Source organism: Bactrocera latifrons, unplaced genomic scaffold (genome assembly GCF_001853355.1).
Source record: "Bactrocera latifrons isolate USDA-ARS-PBARC rearing strain unplaced genomic scaffold, ASM185335v1 scaffold_225, whole genome shotgun sequence".
Classification (NCBI taxonomy): Eukaryota; Metazoa; Arthropoda; class Insecta; order Diptera; family Tephritidae; genus Bactrocera; species Bactrocera latifrons.
The window spans coordinates 458,235-482,572 of record NW_017535797.1 but is presented as its reverse complement, the minus strand read 5'-3'; the positions used below and the strand labels follow the sequence as shown (position 1 = coordinate 482,572).

At 33.8% G+C, this 24,338-nt stretch overlaps 2 protein-coding genes across 3 annotated transcripts in view; both read left to right on the top strand.

Moving 5' to 3' along the window:
* Positions 1–6,947: 6,947 nt before the first annotated feature.
* LOC108968680 lies at positions 6,948–8,138 on the top strand. The gene has a single exon (XM_018932840.1). It carries the CDS (start codon positions 6,948–6,950, stop codon positions 8,136–8,138), a length of 1,191 nt encoding a protein of 396 aa, XP_018788385.1.
* The window catches only part of LOC108968693 (long-chain fatty acid transport protein 4-like), a 30,940-nt gene continuing 14,737 nt past the window's right edge, over positions 8,136–24,338 (top strand). The window contains exons 1-2 of one of the 2 annotated variants that reach the window (XM_018932867.1): positions 8,136–8,325; positions 8,390–8,581. In XM_018932867.1, the coding sequence (XP_018788412.1) occupies positions 8,553–8,581 (29 nt within the window). In that variant the 5' untranslated portion in view covers positions 8,136–8,325; positions 8,390–8,552. Of the gene's footprint in view, positions 8,326–8,389; positions 8,582–11,912; positions 12,349–24,338 lie in introns of those variants that run through there. The other variant, XM_018932866.1, reaches the window with a different exon arrangement.

Genomic DNA, 24,338 nt, shown 5'->3' with positions numbered 1-24,338 from the left:
ATATTATACTACATTATGTACTACATGTGTGTCTTGGATATAACGAGTCAGTGATACAGAGTAGATCATAACCACTAGACGCTGATACTGTCATAAATTTAGACAGTTTTGTCCGAAGGCCTCTGGTCTTTTGATAATAAATCTGAAGAGTCTTCAGGTTTCTCTTTCTCGAATCGAACAAAAATTCTTGTTCACTATCTGCGGTACTCCTCGAATGTATTTGATGGATTTGCTTGTTTCGCCATTTTTGCGAATATTATCGAGTTTGGATCGTAGCCCACAGAGATGAGACTGCTGTGCTGGAGTCTGATCAGATTTGAAAGTAACTGTCATTCCACACCGTTGGTTATGCTTGAAAATCTATGGAGTAATTGTATTCTAAGTCATCATAAGATTGTCCATTTACTACAAAATTCACTATATTTATTACAGCGTCTTATTCAAAAAATAGTTATTTTCGTTTTTAATGTTTGACGATAAAGTTGGATAAAAGTACGGCGGAGCGCTAAACGTGTGGTCCGTTCCCTCGAGTGGTTGAAGTAAAAGAGAAAGAGTCGTCTGTGCGTGGCTGGAATGTCTGTTTTCTACGGCGTCGTAATGGHYGACTCATTGAGTCGTCACGCCGCGTAATGGCTGGTGAGTGCCGGTCGTTGGAGAGAGATGGCAGATGGGTGCTGTTAGCAAAATCAKCTGTGGGCTGGAGTGGCGTAGTTGCCACAAATCTCCCTAGCATCGGTCGCTAAACGAGTCTCGATGAGCATTATCATTACCAGCAGCATTAGTAGATTCAGTGATGCCAAGGGCAATGACATTACTCTCTCTCCTTTTTCGATCGTTCATCTCCTTTATGATGTCTTCCGGAGATGATACATTCCTAAAGGAGTTGAGATTGTTTTTTACGGAGGAGATCCTCAAGTTAGAACATTTTTTTTTTTCAGTGGCAACGCTCTGCTTGGAAGGCTTGTGTACTTCTTTCTTTAGTCCAACAATACTTTCCCCGATGGTTTGTTTAAAATTATCAAACTTGTTATTGAATATTCAGGTTCGGAGCAGCTATCTCGCATGCTTCTTGGGAGGCATATTGAGTATCAGTGTATTCCCACTTATAAATGTAAACAGACGTGAATTGATCTTTATTGCTATGCATAAGTTTACTTATTCATTTTAATTATAAATTAATAATTGTTTTCACTAAATTTTACTTATTATAATGACAAAAGACTGTTTAAATAAAGCTACAAGCGAATAAATGTTGACTGTTCGATATTAAAAATCGATTATTTTCATGATGGTGTCGCCACCAAAGTCTAAACATAAATAAATAAATAACAAAACAATTTTTGGGGTCCATATTAAAAATCTGGGTTCAACGCCATTAAGTTCGTTACAAACCACGATTACAAAATAAAATATTCAAAGTCAAATTTTAAAACATGTCAACGAGCTGTGACAATATTTTTAAAATTTCCCTTGTTATATAAATTTACTTGTTAAAATTGTTCTACTATAAGGGAAAGTAAAAATAATGCGCATATATATAAAATTGACGAAATTATAGAAAGCAGAAAAGTTTGGTTGATTTAAAAATTTTCTCAAGTCTTATATAAATAAATATCGTAAACATTTTTTATTACATTAAAAAAAATTAAGTATAAGCCACATAAATAGATAAAGAAGTAAACACCCAAATTTATAAAAAAAATATTAAATTGTCTTTGTTATTAAATTTTTTTCTCAAAAATCATTGCAGATTGGCAACCAATTGTGGGGTTTATTAAACTTAAAANCAGTGATAGGGTTAGAAATATTTACAGAAAATTCAATTTAAGTATTCTCTAAAGAGATGAGCTAAAAAAATATTAAATATAAATAAAAATAAGTTCATCAGAATTATTTTTTATTAAGATTTCAAAAAGAGAAATGTCAAAATCGATTAATATGAAAATAGCAATACCCAGTGTTTCCAAAAAATTTGTAACTAAGTATCTAGTAGTTCTTTTTGAACTATTGTATGTAAAAATGGTTCTTGCGTGTTTACTTGTATATGGAAAAACTGGTTATAGTTAATATTAATATATGGGATTAATTAATATAATTTTTTTCCTGGCATTTTGCAATTAAAAAATAAGCCTTTGTTTAAATAAATTCAAAAATATAAATTAACTACCTTTTTTATTGAAATAATTAATCGAAAAATGTTGGGTTTTACATAAAAAAAAAATGTATTAAAGATAGAAATTAAATAAGCCAATATTAATATTGATTTTGTATTTAGCGTTCATATACAGTTAGAAGGCCGAAAAAAGCGAAATTTCCAGAATTTTTTCTGAAAAAACATTTAAATTTATCGATTAAAAATTTATTACACATATTAAGGTAATTTTTAACTGTATTTTAAGTCTTAGTATTAGTAAAAATATTTATTTAGGTAGTTCCTTTCCTGATTTGCGTGAGGTCCTCTTAAAGCAGACGTTTTGCGGTGGCCACTATATCTCTGAACTGGTTTCTCTGAAATTAAAAACCAAAGAGATTTCGTTTAAGTAACATTAAATCTAGTAATTAAATGAAGAAATAAGCAAAATATTTTTTTTTTACAAAATGGCGGTTTTAAACAAATTAGTAGATTTTTAAGCCAAAATTGCAGCATTATATTAAAAAATAAAAAAATAAAAAATATTTATCGGTGAGAAAAAATCTTCGACTAGTTACTAAAAAAAATATATTTATGAAACTCATGATAAAATTTGAGACTAGCCGTTTATGAGCAATGTGGGTCATCGACTTTGAAAACACTATTTTGAGAAATGCACTTCCAAGCACGCTGAAACGCCTTTTCAAATTTGCGTATAATTTCGAAAATATTCACCGGAACGATATGAAATTTTCCGTGTGTATTATACACAGTAAATATATTTACATTAAGAAAGTAAAAAAAATCGTTTTTTTTTTAATTCTAGCTGTATATAACTCCTTTATTTCTATAAATTGTAAATAAATTATATGATTGTTTAATTACATAAGTATAATTTATAACTGTGTATAAACATATAATATTATATAGTAAGCATATATTATATTTTTGTTGCTATTAAAGTTAAGTACACAAGTAATGTAATACATTTTATACAAAAAAGTAAAAAATAAAAATAATAAATATATAAAATTTAATAAAAGTCGACGATCGTTCTTTGCTATAATTAAAATAGTTATTTATAACGGTAAAGTATCATATACATATGTATATTATAGATATATTTTATTTGCCAAAAGCAGACGAAAAGGCATTAAAACATAAAATATAGTTAACAATTTACGAAATTTTGACAGGTGGCAACACTTTTACTAATATTTTCAATCGTAAACTTTTTTTGAGCCTACAGCTTGTAGAGTTTGTTCATGTCGTCAATTTGTTCTAATGTCACTCTTACTGCGCTCGTTTCAAAAGCCCAATCGAGTTCGCGTGGATTGTTGTATTGTCACAACCTTCGCATATTGTCAACTGTAAGCATTGCACAACTTTCTTCCGTGATTTAGCAATTCGCTTGCAATTGTTAAAATAAGTTGTCAAAAGTTCAGCTCGTTGTCTTTTCCTTGTTATCGGTCATATTTGTATTCTCATTACTCATACGCCCTGTAAAACCACTATATATTATATTACTTTGTGGTGAGGATTACCGCAGCTTTATTTTGAATGCGTGTGGAAAAAGTTGTGTTGGCGAATTTTAGAAAAATATGCGCTCAGATCGGAGTCGCCGTCACGGATACATACTTTGAACGCAGAGTTTACAGATTAGTGAAAGAAGTTGGAGAACCGCTGGAAGAAAATAAATCGAGCTAAAAGGAGATTTTGTTGCCAATTAAATCAAGATTTTTCCAAATTTTCGTTTTTCTTTTCAAGATTTACTAATAATTGGACCAACTTTACTTTGGTAAGTTACTTCGGTCTTAATCTAAACCTCAAATGGTTAAATCAAGTTTTGTGAAAAATATATGAAAAATAATGCTTCTACAGAGCTGGAGTCAAATCGTCAAAATAAACACTAGTTGTAAGGAAAAGTAAAAAAAACAGTTAAAATTACCTTATATTAGCGTGGAAAAAATGTGCAACCGTTAGCAGGGTTGTAATTAATGCATAGAACACAATTAAATTATTTTTTTTTTTTTAATGTCGATACCCTTATTTTAAAAGAAACTTTTAATCTCAAATACGGGATAGAAAAATAAAATTTAATTCCAAAAAGAGATAATATAAATAAGGGATAGGGAAATAGAGATAAAAAATAATCCCAAGTAGAGGATTAAAAAAAAAATCTTTCCAGAAACTGTATTAAAATTTTTATTTAAAATGTCCTCCTTTTTTATTTTTAACTTTTAACACTTAAAAAAAAATTTTTTTGAGAACTAAAATTTGTTCGCCACAAAATCTCACTTTAATCTACATAGTTAAGCTTTTTTTTTGTAATATTTATATTTATATTAAATTGCTTTAATTCTAGTGTTTCAGTGAGAAATATGTCATATCTTATCCCTTTTTCTTACCAGCTTTTAATTTGAAAAATAATTTTCTATTTTCAAATCAGGTGTTTTCATATTTTTTTCTTACAAGATTTTTGGGATAAAAAATCAAATTTTCAATTTTTAACTTAATTTTGGGATTAAAAATCAAATTTTCAATTTTATACTTGAGTTTAAATTAAAAGTTGGAAATTACCAATTTCAATAAATTTCCAACTAATACTTTTTCTTATAGTCTATTAATAGTTTTCTGCGACTTGTCTTCGCCTACCAATAGTCATGTTGATCGTTCGAAGTTACTACATATAGAGGAACCTTAATTCAGTCACCGAGTAACCTATGGTGCATGTAGGAGGTACAGGTAAAAAATCTTTAATAAATTGATATTAAATATCAGACTTTTTATGCGCTTTTTTTTGCAGGATAATACACGTACACTATTTGATTTATGAGCTTGGGCAAAGCAAATGGAGTTTGACATAAAAGCGCTGCATTTTTTCTACAAATTTGACAGATGTTGCCGTTAACCGAGTTAAGTCAAATCTGAGCTGTATTAATGCCTAGAGAACCAAGTTGAAATAATTGTAAAATCTCTTTTTAATCCTAGAACCGATGATCTTCCTACTACGATCTGTATTAAAAACCAGTTTTTTCGGATTGGAGACATTCAAACAGTCGTGTTCCTGGATTTACGCGATTTACCATGTTAGTCACACTGTAGGTGATATCTTATATTCCTATTATTCAATATATTCATACATCAATATGTTTTTTTTTTTTTCTTTCCTGGTTTCCCGTACTTTATAAAATATAGTATATCGCACCAAAATGTGCATAAAACGGATAGTTAACAAAAAATATAAGCAGGTAAGAAACACTAATATCGAATATAATAACAATTAAGAAGTAGTAGGTTAGGTACATCCTTATTACAGCACTTTGCTCTCCGTTGTCACCGTATTTGCGACGTTAAAACTCTTAGATTAAATCCCAAATTTTTAAATTTTGAAAAAAGACACACTCGTGGCCACGCAAATCTTACCACTATACTTTCTTAAATTTTTTTCGGACTTTATCGTTCGTTCAGGATTTTCTCAATTTTTTTTATATTTTTAATAAGCATAAGGAGACTAAATTATATTATCTAATTATAATTATTTATTTATTATGATTAAATGAAATTCAATTAAAAAGTATATATAATTTTTTCATCGCATGTCAGTCTCTTACATTTCGAGCTCATTTTGTAAAGCTACCTAACTTTAAATTGATTTAATCTATATCTGATTGTGTTTTGTTTTTAAGTGTTAATATTTTTGATAAATAATATGTCATCAACTTATTTCTAAATATAAAATTTCTATACCGCAAAAATTATCGCTATCAAGTATTGTCCAATAAGCACAACACTTAAAAATTTTGCGTGGTAAGGTTTCCGTGGCCACGAGTGTATTTTGGCAGATATGCTTGTTTGTCGAAAAATTTCAAAATGTAGTAAAACAAAAATACGTAAATTAAACAAAACTAGGGTTTCTGGCTACCTCAAAAATGATAATATTCGTATAATTATTTGACTGTAATATATTTAAATAATCTTCTTTTTCCATAATTCCAGTGATCACGCGGTCCCGTACCATGAGACTGTCTCCACTACATTTTACAGTTTGTCGCACATGATGTTGTTGAAGGTTTTTATGTGAACGACACATGTTTACCATACAATTGAAAGCGATTGATCCAACCAGATAACATTTTTCCAATCTTCTATGGACCAGTTTTTATGTGCCTGTACAAAAGCTTAGACGTGCCTTAATATTTTTCTTAGAGAGAGAGCATGTTTCTTCGTTTGAATGATGGCCCCAAAACCACTTCTTTGAAGAGCTTTCCGAGCTAACAACTTTTTTTATGGGTATTGTTGCCTGTTGGATGTATCTAGACTCTTTTCGTTTCATTTTCATCAACAACAGTATCTAATGATTTAAAATTCATCCATTTGTCTGAGGAGAACTATTAATTATTAATTAATTTCCTCAATCTTACATTTTTTCTCCTTTAAGTTGGTCGCCTTGACGTGGCAAAGGGGCTTAAGTAATAGTAATGTGCGGATCCCAAATGGAAACGCACTCTACTCTTACGAACCAAGAGGGACACCTCATAATTCCCACAATGGTGATATGGATGAGTAAACACTCGGTTTTACGCCCATCTCTTATTGTGGAAGTGTGAGGATACCCGCACCAACACCACCCTAAGCCAAGGTGTTGAGGTACCCGTGCCGATGGCTGAATGATCAGCGGGCGGTAATGAATAGCTGATCGCTAACGGTCCCCTCCGATGCCCGGGCGAGGTCGGAGGTATTTAATGCCTTCTCTACGCATACCGGCTCTGCGGACGAGTGACCAAGCCTTTCCGGCCTACTCGTGGGACCAAAAATGAACAATGAAATTACAGCAACAACAAATACAGCAACAACAACCAACTTGACGCCAATAACGACGATTACGGGAACAGCTACACTACTACCGACATATCGGAATCCAATCATGAAATCCGAGGAGGATGACCTAATCGCCTTTAGTAAGGAGACGATTAAGAGTACTACCGGACGTATCAGTAACAGCACACCGGTAGTGACAGCAGCGGAAACCGCCAACCCAAGAGTGGAAGCCTCCACTTCCAAAGCTGCCATTAGCACCAACCAAAGTCCACTGGTGGCTAAAGTAGGCAATCAACGCAAGAAACGCAAAAAAACACAGAATCAACTGAGGAAACGCCGGTACCAGCAAGCAGTCTTTATACTTGGTAAGAAGGCCAAAGATCAGGCAGCCGGAACCCCAGTAGATGAGGACGAAATCAAGCGCCTTAGAAGGATAGTGGAGGATTGCGAAAGGAAACGCCCAATCACCGAATCGCAAGGTACTCTGCCCAAAAAACCCAGGCGGAGTGAAGGAGAACAACGCAGCTCAACAGTGGCAAGACATTTCTGCGATGTAGTCAGAGATAGCCTACAAGTAGCCGTTATAGACAGCAACTCCTCCTCACCAAGCACAGTGCATGAACGATGGGTGGAGATCGACGTCAGATTGTCGAGTATGGTGCTAAGCTATGTACTCGATAATCCTGCGGGTCCTTACCCAGAGTTTGACTCCTCTGAAACAGTTAGAGGTTACAGGGTCATCAAATGCGCGAACCAGAGCTCTCTAGATTTCCTAACGGGTAGCGTTGCTAAAATTAGCAACGCCTTTGTAGGCCTCCAACTGAGTCTTATACCCGCTAAGGATATCCCGAAGAGACCTCATGCTCGCATTTGGCTACCCCCGCTAGAGGACTCAGGCGAAAAACTCCTCAGGTGTATCAAGCTGCAAAACAGGGCTATATCAGGCATAAATAAGTGGCAGCTGATTAAGGACGAGAAACCAAACAAAGCAAGTAGACCAATTCTAGTGGAGATTTGCGACGAGTCCATAGAGGCTCTTACGAAGGCTGACAACAAAATCAGCTTCGGTATTCGCAAAGCCAGGATAAAAATCTTCCATTACGACAAAGCGGCTGACAAAGATGACACGAACGAGGTCGACGACGTTAGCCAGCTGCCAAGGAACGGAGGCATCAAGGAAATCTAAGGTAAACAATAGCCTTAGATATGTGCAGAATAATCTGCAGCACTCGAATAGTGCTACAGCCAATTTGACAACCTTCACTAACGAGAGCGGCATCGACATCAGTCTTATACAGAAGCCCTGGGTTAAGGAAAACACCATTAAAGGCCCAAACAGCAGTAACTGTAACATTTTTACACACGTAACGAAGGTAAATCAAGAGCATGCATTCTTATCAATAAAAGTATAAATTCATTCCTCCTTCTAAATTACAGCACAGCAGATATCGTGGTTGTAAAGGTGGAGCAAAAGAAAAACCATCTCTTCTTGGTCTTAGCGTACATGGCTCCTGAAGTGGACATACCACCGGCATTACTCATTAGAGTAATTGAGAACAACAAAAAAGTATGATTTCCTAATAGGGTGAGATGCAACCTTATGGGCAAGCTCCAATACAAACACCAGAGGTGAGTCTCTTCAATATATTTTAATTAAAAATTTAAGTATATGTAACAAGGAGGATAGGCCGGTTTTTTAGTTTCCCAAGCTCTAAAAGATTTACTGGTTGGTAGGAAGTACTGGACCTCACGTTTTTAGACTTCTATGTCGGATCACTCCTGGGTACTCTTCCCAATTCGCCAGAAAATCGGTACTCCTCTCCAATATCGAAACCCTAGAGGAACAGCATGAGAAAAATTTGCTAAAATAGCAACAAAAGGCCTTGAAAAAGGAGACAATAACAGTATCAGTAATCCTCAGGAACTTGATACAGAGGTAGAAAGGATAGAAAAAATTTTAACAACAACATTCAATAAATTCACTCCGCTAACAGTTCTGAAAAAGAGAAAATGTCCTCCTTGGTGGAACAGTGAGCTTAAGAACCTGAGAATATGACTAAAGAAAGCTTTCCATGAGAGTTTCAGAACCAAAATATGGCAACCCTATAAAGATATCATGAAAAGATACAAAAAAGGGGTCAGGAAATTCAAAACTGTAAAATGTTATCCAAAGAACACACCAATACTGTCTGTATAAAGGTGGAAGGAAATGCTTGGACCTCCGCTGGAGAAGAATCTCTGGAGGTACTTATTAAAACGCATTTCCCTGGGAGTCAGCAAAGAGCAACAACCGAGGTTTAACCAGAACTACTGGCAAACGCAGCTGACTACCTAGGCCTGATAGTAGACAAAAGGAAAATTAAATATGCCATAAATACTTTCTCACCACTTAAAACGGCAGGACCAGACGATAAGCCAATAATGCTGCAAAAGCTGGAAGAATCGAAGGTTCAAAGGCTTGAAACTATATACCAAGCAAGCGTTCAACTGTGTTACATCCCAAGAAGTTGGAAAAGAATTGAAATGGAGTTCCTACCAAAATTAGGCAGTAGAACACATAATACAAATAAGGAAATAGTTTTCCACTTTCTCTGTGAATGCCCAGTCCTATCGCAGATTCGAGACAGAACTTTTGGTATCAATGAAGCACCAAACCTTTAATGTTGGACATTAGTTGTCTATACCACAGAATGAATTGAAAGAGAAGGTGAAACGTGATGGCAATACTTAAAAGGTCTACGACTAGTGCCTCAAAATGGCACAGCCAGTGCTAATTGAGCTCGAAATACAACAGGGCTGCACTCCTATCTACCTACCTCTACAGTTTAGCTACCAATAACGTAGCCCGATTATTGTGCCAGTTATGATACAAACAACTAATTTTTAGTTTCAGGAATATACTCCCACCTCATCAAGTTTTTTACGTGATGCACCACGTATTTGGTTGCAGTTCTATTCTATCATTTCCGATTTATAGAAATTGTATTATATTATATCTTAGAATTTAACATGATTTTTGGTAAAATAATCGGTCACAAGCGTCGATCGGTTTTTTGGTCGTCAGTCAATTTGTGCGAAACAAAACGTTCACATACCTTTCGTAAACCCAAATGAGATAAATCGATGTTTTGGAGATGTTCAATTCCATTTCCATGAATTTCAATGATGATTTCGTCTGATTTTTGATGAATTCACGCACAGTTTCGATGCAATTTTCGGCGATCACGGATTTTGATTGACCCACATGTTGATCGTCTTTTACATCCTCACTACCACTTTGAAAACGTTGAAACCACTTGGGAACTCTGCTACGGGATAGGTAATCATCGCCATACACTTGTTAGATCAATTGAAACGTTTCGGTAAAATTTTTGCTAATTTTAGAACAAAATTTAATGTTGGCTCTTTGTTCGAAGCTCATTTTCGTACTGATCACTAGTATGTAATTCTCAATCGGTTTAAAATAAATTGCTTTGAATTAAGTTGGGGGTTCATAAAATAAGCCAACAAGTTTTAAGAATTCAAAGTTTTATTCTTGCATGCTGAGATGCCAATGCTTAGAAAAAAAAAACTATTTCGATGTAGCTCGAAAACTGATAACGATATCATCTTCGGTCGACTGTGTGACTGTGAGTGAGATCAGTAAGATACGCCTCTGTAGTATGGAGAAATATCGCAGTATACACAGATACTAAACGAAAGTTTGGAGATTAATCTGCGAAACTACTTACTTAAATTGACTTCAAGTTTTATATAAAGAAATCCATTATTTTACAAATAGATGGGTAATGGGATCTGTATTTGACGTTGTATAATGGGATCTGTATTTGGACCTGCAGTATCAATAATTGAACCGTCGTAGAGCACAGAAGCGGTCGTCTTTAGCCAATAAGAGAGGAATTATGTTCCAACAGTGCAAAGTCAGGCCATCCTCAACGATAGCGACTCCACAGAAAATTCGGTTCTTATGCATCCATCATGTAGTTCGGGCCTGGCGCCAAGTGATTACTATATCTTCTTGTCTATGGCGAATGATTCGCTTAAACGAAACGCTGTTTTTAGAGATTTACAAAGAAACGACTTATTTGGGAAGTCACGTTTTGTCAAAAGGCAAAGTTTTGACTAGTAATTTGATCATTCGTCTATTATACCTTGGTTTTTTTGACTTGAGCTAATTTTAAACAAAAAAAAAACTTTCCTCTCCGCCAGACACTTTGTTTTGGAGATCCTCCTGGAGAACGGCTACGGGAACAAGGGAATCTAAAGTTTTTACTGATATACAATTCTGCAAATGCATGTAGATATAACCCCTTAATGACAAAATTATACGTTTTTATTTACTAAACCTTACGTCACTATTTGTTAGGATTAAATTTTCCAAACACTTGTGAATACCCCATGTTGTTGAATGTTTGTGAGCGTAACATATTCAATACATTGGGGAGCACTTCTCTATGCTCCACTGATAATTTCAATGCAAATATTTATGAAAGCAAAATTGAAAAGATCATTGTGGAGCTAAGTTGTTGAGTGATAAAGAGCATAATGCTCAAAAGTAAAGTTGGCTGAGTACTGATTGATAGAGAGAGAGGCAGAGAGGGAGAATAACACCAATACTAATATTAACTGTGTTGACTCTTGAATGAAATCATTTGCTAAATAACGGGGGGTGGAAGACCTACACAGAGGTTGTGGATGCGTGTTGGAACATTTGGAATTGCGGACCAAGCACGAATACAAATACAAAAGTGTTAAGTATATTGAATAATAGATGTATGGTAACACTTGGAACACTTTACTTAACATTATCTTTTGTTTTTATTTCTTATTTTTTATATTCATTTACTTTTTTTTTTTTTATATGTGAGACACTGTCAAACATAGGAACAAACATGAATGCGAACGAAGCAACACGTCAGAATTTGTATTATTTTATGTTCATTACTATGGACGCGTTTGGTTTCTGTGCGTTTCAGTCGTTGCTGTTACGCCATTGTGCGCGGTTCGCTCGTTGATTCCAAAGGCGAGTGAATATTTTTCGTTGCCTTGCGTGTTAGTCCATCTGGCCACATCTCGTGCGAACAACGTATGCCATAGATGTGTGTTTTGTTCGTGGTGTTAATTAATTAAATTAATCATACATATTGAATTTTCGTTTAAAGTACGCGCCTGAATATTTTCGAAAGTGCGTTCTGCAATCACTCTTAGCTTTGTTGATCTTAACCGGTTAAGAAGTGGTGGAAAACTGTTGCATTTGAAAACAAAACAAAAATCGCAATGAATTGGCTTGTTACGGTTGCACCGGCAGTAGCCGTCACGCTGATCGCTGTATTGGTGACGAAAGTTGGCTGGCGTTGGTTTTACATTGCAGCTGTAACATCGAAGCGTGATCTGACGTGAGTTGCACCACTACACTGCTCATTTTTGAACATATGCACATATTAAAAAAAAAAAAAATATTGTTTTTTTGTGTTGTGTCTAAAAGTCATAGAGTAGGTATAGACAGCAGCAGAAAATTATTTAAATAAAATATGTACATAAACTCATAACAGGTTAATATTTTCGCGGAGAGAATGCCAAAGAGTTGAACTTTTTTTTTGTTTTTATAAATACAGTTTTTATATCTAACAAACTGTAACCGTATTGTGGTTAGTCAAATATGGAGCATTTTTAGTTTTGTTTACTTTTATATTTGGCAATCCCAAAAGTGTATTACATTTTCATGCTAGAATACGCAGTCGTAGCGTTGATTTTTTATTGAGCGTTTAGAAAGTTCTTTATAAGCAGACGAACATACATACATACATTCGCGTAATTGTACATGTTTGGTTTCTATATTTCTTGATCTCACTCTAAATCAGATTATGACTTCTCGCTTTTTTTTGACAAACTAGTTACATTGAAACGATTTATACATTTGTTTGTTATAGATGGTCGAATTCATTAGATACAATCGTTTGTAAAACGACTGTTACACATTCAACATACATACACATATTGACCGCGATCCAGGTTCTTGATATTTATTGAACGTTGAATATGCAATATTGATGAATCGCGTTCCGTGTTGGAAAATATTTAAATATTTTGTAATTCGAATCGCATTATCAGTATGAACGTTTAGCACATATTGTATATTAATTCGCGATGCGACGAAAGAAAGTATTAAAAAAATTTAAATCCGTGCGTTTTTAGTAAAACTTTTTAAATTTTTTTTATTATATACAATTTTTAACATTTTCTAGGAACTGATGAATTCTTCTAGTAGTTAACTTTCTAGTAGTTTTTGCTCCAATCCTCTCTTTAATTTTTTTTTCTTGAAAGCCACATATGTTTCTTTTGGCTTCCTTGCGACATTTTGTAGAATCACGAACGAAAAATTAAACAAATAATAAAGGAAAACCATTATTTGAAATTTTTTTTTTTTTATACACACGATTTATTACTAATAAACACTGGCGCGAGAAGTGTTGAACGTATTGCGAAAGATTGAATATATCTTTAAAGTCCACGGAATCTTTTTTAAAAATATACATTCGTCTCGAATATTCAACTATATTTTTGGACTCATATTTTCTACTTTTAATTACTCTCTTTGTTTGCCAATAAACCTTAAATAGTGACTCAATATTTTACTTAGATATACTGTGTGTTATTGAGAACACTGATTCCTTTGAAATTCTGGTGAAATGTTAAAGCACATCTTCATTGAAACCAACAGGATATACTTTATGTGGAAACTGTTCTCGTCTCATTAAGCTGTTGGAAAGAACGTAGTCCCACAAAGGCCCCAAATTTTTAAGTATTCATAATCGGTATATCGTTCATCAGCAAAAAAAGCTTGGATATTACCTCAATCGTTTACTCATAGCTAGAATTCTCAAGTTTATTGAATACATGTATATAACTACTACTTTTTTTTGTCATGTTTCTAATATTTTGTAAAAATTCTACTCAGTGTATACATATGTATATACTAGATATAATACCACAGTACATGTATAACTTTTTTTCTCTCTCTAGAGCAGTTCAGCTTTTAAGGGGTTATGTCCACTTGGCAAGTAAGAAAAAACGCGTTCGCGAGGAGGCGTGCGGGTTTGCTTTAGATGTGTGCGGCTGCGCAATTCATTTGTCTTCGACCTACATCCATCTTGTACTTACAATTGTATATATGTATGTATGCATGTACTAATGTGGTGAAGCTATTGTTGATTTTGCAATTAGCGGTTACCACTAAAAGTGTCACAATGACTGACACCTTGCAACCGAGTCCAAAGAGTCAAAATGTTGTGCTGTTGGTCTTTGCGTGTATTGGCTTAAGATATTTATGTAATTACTACTTTTGTAGATACAATTGTACATACAGTTGAACTTCTTTAACACGAATCACCATATTCCACAAAAAACTTCCAGAGAGACTTTGAGTTGTAGAAGTTTTCATTAAAACATAAAATTTTTCAAAATGTTGTAAAATATAGATTTCTACACAGTTTTATTTATTTGTATGAAATTTAACTCTTTGAAATGTTGCCCGCGGCTATCAGATCTTCCATCCATTGAGTCCAATTTTCGATGACTCATTAGAGCATTTCAACTTACAACTGGCGAATGGCAAGCGTGATGTTTTTCTCAAAGGACTGAATTGAAGCGGGATTGTCCACATAGACTTTAAACTTTACATATCATAACAGGAAGCGGTCTAACGGCGTGATATCACATGCTCTTGGTGGCTATATACTATATGCTCACCGAAGTATTTTCTCAATAAATCCATTGATTCATGCCGTGAGTGGAAAGTGGTGCGGTCTAGTTGAAACCAAATGTCACCGAGAGCACGAGTTTCAATTTCACGTACGGCTATCATAGCGCGATATCGCTCGTAATTGACGGGTACGTTCTGACTGACATTATTTTTGAAGGTCCGATGATTCCACCGGTCTACAATGCGGCTATTTTGTTTGTTTACATACCCATTGAGCCACGAATGGGCCACATCGTTGAAGAAATTCGGCTCAAAAACGTCGGAACTGCTTCGTTTTTTCCAAGAGCTCATAGAGAGCGCTTTAAATTTCAGATCTCGACATAAAATCCGGAAAGTCGTTCCATACGTCAGTCCAAGTTGCTGCGAACGGCGTCGTATCGACTCTCCACAGTCTTCGTGTACACTCTCAGCTGCGGCTGGCTATTCGTTTGAATATTATCCAATAATGAATGCTGAAATGGGTGATGTTGTTTCGAATAGTTAAGCGAAGCGGGCCAAACACATTCTTTAGAGAACGTGAATTTTTGTCATAAAGTCGAACGATTTGTAAACGTTATGCAGGCGTAAGTGTTTTCATGATGAAATGCCAAACAATACTGAACAAAAATAGCAAGAGAAGCTTGACACTACTCACGCGTGATGTGTCAAAACAAGACTATGAAAAAAAAGGTCCTCCACTTGGATCACCCGTTGCACAAATGCATATTTATATATTGTATGTATGAATGTCATAGGATACTTCATTCTTGCCATATTTTTGCTTTTAAAGTTGACTATCCAGTAAAGCGAGTTTTGCAAAGTCTACCAACTAAGTGCTACAATATACATATGTATATATACGTATGTATGTACATAACATGTGTATTCAATTCTAGTACGATTTTATACAACACATATTTACCGTTTTATATATTTGTATTTCTATATACAAACTTTCGAAATTCACGCCAACAGCTGTTCAAAATGTAATTATTTATAAATATTATTTTATTTGCATTTTACTTAATTAATAAACGCGTAATTATACATATACATGTATGTATACATATGTATGTGTATATTAATATTTGTGTAAATATGTAATGTCAATAAAGAATTAAGCACTCTTATCTCGATTCTTTGATGATGCTTTGGATGACACATTGATATTAAAATAAAGAAAGTTGTACTTTGACTCTGTTATACAAATGCATACACATACAAGCTGTGCTCACAAAAGATTAGGTACTAACTACATAGTAGTATGTCAGCACGTCATTAATGATTAAGTTGTGTTGATATACAAATGTTTGTAAAAATTTTATAGATTACACATATGTACATACATATACATATATATACATATGAGTAATGAAAAATATTTGGAGTCTTTGTTGATGAATGTCTTACTATAAATATTAATAAATATATGAATATGTAGAAAGATGATATACATATCTTCCACAGAAGAACAGAATACATTTTTTTCATTTCCATAATTAATTCTTAAACTTTGCTGGTGGCCAATAGTCTTCAAGTTCAAAAACATGAAACAAAAACAAAAAAAAAATCATATTTTGAAACTCTGAAAGAAGTTGAAAAAATATGTTTTTCAGGCTAATAACGACTGTCCGGAATTCTTTCTCCAAAAAAAAAAAAAAAAACATTCTTGTGTAAGCAAAGCGAGCTGTAACAATTTACAGATTTCGAATATCTTTTGTAATTTCGAAACATGCCAAAACCAATAAAAAAACACTACTTTTAAGAACAAATATATTTAAATTTGACTGAGCGACGTGAATAGTCTGCATGGAAACAGTTTGAACCTTGATAACTCGTAAACCAATATGCTTTCACTCAAATTCTTTAAAGGGTATGTTCATGGTTGTTTCAAACCGCGAAGATAGACGACCCATTTAGAAATTAAATTGACTGTGATAACATTGGAAAGAACGCAGTATCAAACGCGAAGTAAGAAGTCATCTAATAATCCCAAAACGCCAACATTCCATGAGGAGGCGTAAAGATATTTCAGAACAGTATTCTCCTTATATTTTACACAGCTAAGAAATAAAGTTTACGCTTGTGTGAAGACACATTTACGAGCATATGATTTCCAACAAGTATTAGGCTCATAATTACCCCTCCTATCATTGATAGCTCATATTTTCTAAACTAAAGGAGATTCTACAGTCCCTGTTCGTCGACTCGTTACTTGGGAGGTTTTGCAATTTTCAACATTTTAATGTGAGTTTGGATAATCTGTAATAGTGCCTACTATGTTGATGGGATGATTTCAACAATGCAAGGTTATGATTGCATCGGAATCGACATGAATTGTGTGATTTTCTCAAAAAATTAAAATATTAATTGATTATTCATCAATATTCATTTTGTCGCCTTCAAAGTGATCTCCACCAGATGTAAAACCTTGAAATACTTTTTATAAACACTTTTTGGGATGGCCTTCAGCTTCTTCAGCGAATTTTGTTTTAACTCTTCCATCGAATGAAAACGGGTAAACAATGAAAAATCACACGGAGCTAAATCTGGTGAATACGCTGGTTAATAAATGGGTTTCATTACGTTTTCGGCTTTAAATTCAGTCACAAAATTCTACTCCTTTGAAAAAAAAATGCCCCTTTATCGGGAAGAGTCGAACAAAAACGCGTTTCATACCCAAAATATCCACCAAAATCAATCGAAAGGACTCGAGATAGATGTCTCTAGGACTTACCTGACGATTTTGTATCACCTATGCTTAATTTTTTTTAAAAATATTTTCATCAGTTGAAGAGGTCGAAGGTCGTCCAGATCGAGTCATGTCTTCAACCGAACGTCTTTGAAGGCTTTGTACCACTCTTTGACTTAGTTTTTTATAAAAATTAATCACCGTGAGCCGTTTTTAACATTCGCAAAGGTTGGCCTGTTTTTTATACCCTGAACAGGGTATGTTAAGTTTATCACGAAGTATGTAACATCCAGAAGGAAGCGTCGGAGACCCTATAAAGTATATATATAAATTATCAGTATGTTGAGCTGAGACGATTCAGCCATGTCCGTCTGTTGTCTGCCCGTGTGTCTGTTCTTGTATGAAAAAATTTTGTATTTGAAAAGATATATTTACGAACTTTGATATAGATTAATTTCTAAGGCAACAATGTAATATCCGAAAAAATTGTTCAGACCGGATCACTAGAGCATATAGATGGCATACACACTGGACACATAGTTACTAAAAGAATTGCACCTGTGAAGGGTATATTAGCTTCGGTGAAGCCGAAGTGATTGAGATGAGTTTTTATTTTTTAAATTTATTCTTAAAAAGTACGTGAATGGTTATCGTCCCTACTAGAATCATAAAAAAATTTTGATAAATAAAAAAGTAATTAACTTTTTTTTTTAATATATTCCCATCTTTTTTTTTTACATAAATTTTGTCATAACATTGTCAATAAATTATAAAAAATATAGGGACGATAGCCAGGCGTTTTGTGAATATTAAAAAAAAAATAAGCAAATCGGTTGAGTAGTTCGGCCGGAATCACGACTGCCAGTTTAAAAAAATGTGTTGTGAAAAAAACGCGTTTAAAGTTTGAGGTATACACTCGGATGCTCCGAACGTCCAGCGGTATTATTATCTGTGCGCCTTTTTCGAAACCTTCCAATGGTAAAGTGGGTTTCTACATTAATTCTAAGGTTATAAAGGAACAGAAGCTGCAAAAAAATATAAAAAGAAATTAAAAAATATTACCCTACTGACCCCTTAATTCTGTTTTGTTGTGTGATTATTATTATTACTTTCATTTAAATTTCGTATACATTCGTTTTGTTCATAGTTTCTATATTTTATATGTATTTTTATCTTAATACTTCAGTTTTTATTTGTTTATAATTTCTTTCATTGACTATATCCTTTCTCTCTTATCTCTTTCCTTTTTTCTTTGTTTAATAACAATTTAATTTTTTAATTTTACTCAATTTAATTGCAAATATAATTTACAAAGTAATCGCTCTGCTGATCAGTTACTTAATCAATCAGTCAAGTAATAGTCTGTTACCTGCTCTGCACGTGGGTAAATGCTGTAGCAGTATGCATGTATGCATGTATGCGTGTGTGTGCACAAGCAAGATCAGTTGAGCTAGGCTTTGATTGTTCAACAATAGTCGCATTTACAATAAAAGCGTACTCAACTGATGTGAATGAAATAATAAGTAGACTTTTAGTATAAGTAAATGCATAAAACGCAGCAAAATAGTAAAAAGACAAAAAAAAAGATTTTCTCAATATAAAATATTTACGCTTTATGCACTTTACAATCGCAATTTTCTGCTAAGATAAATAAAATATTTAAAATAAATATATTTTTATGAGCATTTATATACATAAACAAAAGCACCTTCATTATAAAAATAAAAATGAAATATTTATATTGGCAAAAATTGACAAATAAATAAATTTTTTTGATTTTTTACAAATGTACCATAAAATTTTTTGCGTGTACTATGTGCTACTATGAACAATAAATAGTAAGACTTCGTTCATAATTTTAAAATTCTTCATTTATTCTTGAAAATCTATGTAGTCCCCATCAAAGTAATTTCCTTTGGCAGCAAAATACTATTAAGCTAACGTTTTTTCCAATCCTCGAAATAGTTGTTTAGACAAATTCCGTAATAATTTTGATTTTTGACCCGCTTTGAGTTGGCTTTTTCGGCTTCAGCTGACCTTTGCCAGGATATTCGGTCGATTAATCGTCTGTTTTCAGGTGGTAAGCATAGATCCATGACTCGTCGCCAGTAATAATACCTTTCATGATATCCTGTTAGTCGGAAAGCATTGTTTCACAGATGTTAATGCGACACTGATTTTTGAAAGAATTTAGTGATTTAGCAAACAATCGAGTTTTCACTTTTCTCAGGCCTAAATGATCTTTCAAAATGGTTTTCACTGATTTTTTCGATATTCCAACGATCCTAGTAAGATCTCTGCCGACTAATCGTTGATTCTCAAACACCAATTCCATTATTTTGTTGACGTGTTTAACCCGAAATTTACCAGGCTTCTATTTTACCTTCTTGAAAGTTCTTCGTTTTATAGTTGAAAAAAAGTTGGCTAAAATTGATACACCCTAATATGCATGCATACAAAATTGATTGCACTTTTAAAATTACACACATCTATTAAATTACATATCTAAGTCGACCTAGCGCACGTGCGACCCTTTGAGGTTCAAGGTAAACGATACAAAAACAACTAGGCAAGCCAACAACGCCAAGCGGTAACTTGCATACAAATTAAAGAAATAAAATAAAACAAAAACAAAAAATAATCAAAATCAATTGAAATGCAATCAACGTAGCGGGTTGGCTAGCCTAAGTGGGACTTAAACTAAAAGTAAAATCGAAGCTTGAAACACATTTGTGGATAAAATCATAAAAATGGCTAAGCTTTAAAAAAAAATGTGGATAAGGGGTCGATGACGGGCAATTTGGCCTGTCTCCAATGCGTAGTAATGGCCATCCGAACTTTGCTTGTACCAACGCTGGTGCTATTACCTACTTCCTCTATCACCACACATACATCTAAACTACATATTTATGTAGATATATAGTTGTATGTATTAGTATTTGTGTTGGTAGTTGTGGAAAAGCACATTTTGTATTAAAAGCGTGTCGCTCAATGACGTTGCAAACTTTGCGTGCCATTGCGCTTCACTTGTCTGCCTCTTAATGAATCAACAAGCAACTATTTTTTATTTTTTTTTAATCTTTATTTTTAGTTTTATTTTTTTTTTACTGTGCTTTGCATTGTGACGACGCATGCGTCTGCGCTAGCGAGGTTGTTCGTCGTATTTGTTGTGTAGTGCGGAAGTAATGCGTCCATTGACCACCGTTTAGGCAACCATTTTCGGTGGTTCGCATAGCTGAATTAGAATTTTTTAATTGACTAGAGGCGCAAATGGCTTTTTAATAAGGGAACCAATGCAACATATATATATGAACTATATATAATGCATATGCATACAGAATACATACACATTTGTACATGCATACATATATGTATAACGACTATTTCCATATACTTATTTGCATTATTTATTATATTTTTCAATGCACTTCAAGGCACTTATTCAATTTTGTTGTTTATTGCCTCGTACAATACAAATAACACTGTGACACTAATTAGCTATTTAAGAGAGAAGATTTACGCATATAATAACTTTATTTCTTATTATTATTTTTTCTTTTCTATATATCCGCCTGTGTATAAGCGAAATAGTTCCTTAAAGTTTTAGTTATCACTCTGAAGTTTTGCACAGGTCTTTTCTCCTCAAGAAGCTGCTCATTTGTCGGAACCACCCATATCGGAGTACTACAAGGTGCGTTCCAGAGTAAACAGGACTTAAAAAAAAAAATAGAATAAATGGCTTTTTCGGCAAAATAAATTTATTTAATTCAAAATAGTCTCCTTCTGCTTCAATACAGCTTTTTGCACGGTCCAAAAGCATGTCGAAAGAGTGTTTTAGCTCGTTGGCCGGTATGGCCGCCAGTATGCCGGTGCAAACCTTTTGAATTGCCTCTATGTTGCATAACGCTTCCTTTCATGTTCAAATGCATTTTTTCGAAAAGGAAGAAGTCGCACGGTGCGATGTCAGGTGAATACGGGTAGTGGTTAATGGTTAAAATTTTTGGTCAAATAATCAGTGACAAGCGTCGATCAATGAGACGGCGCATTATCGTGCAACAAACGCCAACTTTCATCTTCGCGATATTCGGGCCGAATACGGCGCACCAAACGTTTCAATACTCCAAGGTAGAATAGCGCATTCACGTTTTGGCCGAGTGGAACAAATTCTTTGTGGACAATACCCTTGGAATCATAAAAAAAATCAGCATTGTCTTCACTTTTGTCTCTCCATGTGCTATTTTCGGGGTTTCGGCTCGTCCGGTGCCTTCCATTCAGCACTCTGGCGTTTCGTTTCGGGATCTTATTGGAAATACCACGTTTCGTCACCAGTCACAATATGGTAAAGGAAGTTGTTTTTTCTTTTTGACCTCTTTAATGATGTCCTTCGAATGTTGGATTCTGAGCAATTTTTGGTAGTCAGTCAATTGGCTCTTTTTTCGAAACTCATTTTCGCACAGATAAACATACTGATATCAAACTGATGACGCAAAATCTTCACTAAATTTAATATGAATTTTTGTTCAAGGCAACGTTTCCTTCTGACTATTATAACATAGCTGCCTTGTGTGGACAACTTTTTTATTTGACGAGATATCTTTACAAAATATTGAACGTATTGTTCAGATAGGGCTATCATGGTGCCATACAAACTAGCCGACCATGATCAAGACAACATTTTTTATACTCTTTCATGTTTTAAGAAATTCGCCTCTGTAGAGTATTATAGATTTAGTGCGACAGAAGTTAATGGTTTTTGGTCTTTATTTTTTTAAACTCTTGCAGTCCAAATCCAACAAAAACTTTTCTAGCCCCTGGGTACCGAATATATGGGCCCAGTGCATATAGTTGACTTTTCACCGAAAATATCGGTCAATGTGCGAGATATATAATTGAAATTCAGAGAGAATCCTTTCCTCATAGTAGTATGTATGTGTTTTACAAAAGAGTTGAATCGGATCAATACTTCCTTTACTCCCCATCTACCTATTATATAGCTTTTCGAACTTCTAGGTGACTTTATACCGCAGATATCGGCCATTATTTGAGTTGTCTTAGTGAAAATGAGAGAGTGTATTTTACTTATAACAGTGTATCTTTGTGCCTAAAAAGGATAAAATTGTTCCAAAACTTGACATACTCTCCATATAACTAATATAAGCATTTTCGAACATTCGCCTGTTTCACACATAGTGGAGCGCCGTAAGGTTTATACCTCGGAATCCAGGGACTGTCAATGAATCTTTACAAAACTTTGGAAATGTGTTTTTAATAGTATATCGAAAAATGTAAAAAAAAATTGGCCGATCTCAATTTTTTAAATATTATTATAAATAATAATTATTTTTTGGAGTTTTCTTAATTTATAGTAGTTTAAAATTATATTTTAAAAAGAAGAGCTATTACAAACTTGATCTAAGTTCTTGAGGGACTGCAGGTATAAAAATGAAGGTCCCGGAGGGGAATGTCCCCTCTATTCCGCTCCCCGACCTTCATGTTGAGTGTTGTTAATGCGGGCCCTAACGGAATAGTACACTTGGCAACGTGCTAGGCTTAATACGTACATAGCAGCTGTTGTTCGCACCAAAAAAAAAAAAATGATTGATTTACAATTAATATATATATTACTGTGCAGTGAGCGTGATAAAAATTAATAACTGAACATTACTGAGTTTTACAAAGTTTAAAAATAGTGGTATAAATAGTAAATATTTATTATTCGTATAAAAATGGATGAACCCTCGAATAGTTGTAATATAAGTAATTATTGCCTCATTTGTGACAAAATCGGATGTAGTTCTGAATTAACTTCTGAACTAGGAGATATTATAAAAGTCACTAGAGGAATATCAACACTGAAAGCTGTTTCTGCGGAAAGAGCGGATGGACTTTCTCAGTATTTAAATACTCGCGAATTTGTCTACGTGCATTCAGTCTGCAGACAAAAATATATCAATAAAGGGTGCATTCATTCTTATTAAAAAAAAAATAAAAAACACCACACCAGCATGCTCTCCTAAAAAAAAAACTTCGAGCGGCTACTTCAATTGATTTTGATTGGAAAAATAGGTGCTTTTTATGTGAAAAAGAAATGGATGAAATGAAGGAAAAAAGAAAATCCAAATCGTCAAGACAACAAATTAGCTACGTAACTACTTCTGATTTCAAGAAAACGATATTAAATTTGATAAGTGAAGAGAGAGGTGAATATTGTCGCAAAATCCATAAAAGAATTATAGGCGTGTTAGATTTAGTAGCTGAGGAAGCTAAGTATCACGCGGATTGTTATATTCGTTTAAAAAATACCGTAAAACAGACCCAGAGAGAGGAAAAAATTCATCCAGTCACAATACAAGTAGATGCAGCAATGAAGAAAACGATGACTGTCAGTTTTCACTGGCAGAATTAAAAAGTATTGTAACAATTGAACATATTCCTGACGATAAAACAATAAAAACGAGGTTAACGAATCATTATGAAGATAATATTGTATTCTCCAATAAATTTGGATCCAATACAATAAGACGTTTTAAAAAACAACAATACGAAATATTGACCGATAACTGGTACAGTCAGAGGTCAAAAGATAGTGAGAAGAAGAATACCGTATTTTGAAAGCTGCTGGTGAAATTTTACGACGACACATCCGGACGCAGGATTATGATAATGAAATGTATCCGGCTAGTGATAAAATGTTTAACAACGTTCATGAGACAATACCAAACTCTCTATCATTTTTTTTATCAGAAATAAAAAAGGACAAAAAAGGTAAACTTAATGAATCATTATGAAACGAAATGCATTATACAGGGTGGCTGATGAATTTTGCTACATTAAGAAACTGAAATAACTTTTTTTTTCAGTGTATGGAATTCATTTTTCTTTTATTCATGTTGAAGCTCGATTTTATTAAATATAGCTTAATTAGTTTTAAAAATAATGGAATTTAAATGCTC

Coding starts and splice junctions, on each gene's coding strand:
- LOC108968680 (XM_018932840.1), top strand. CDS start 6,948: ATGAACAATGAAATTACAGCAACAACAAATACAGCAACAACAACCAAC.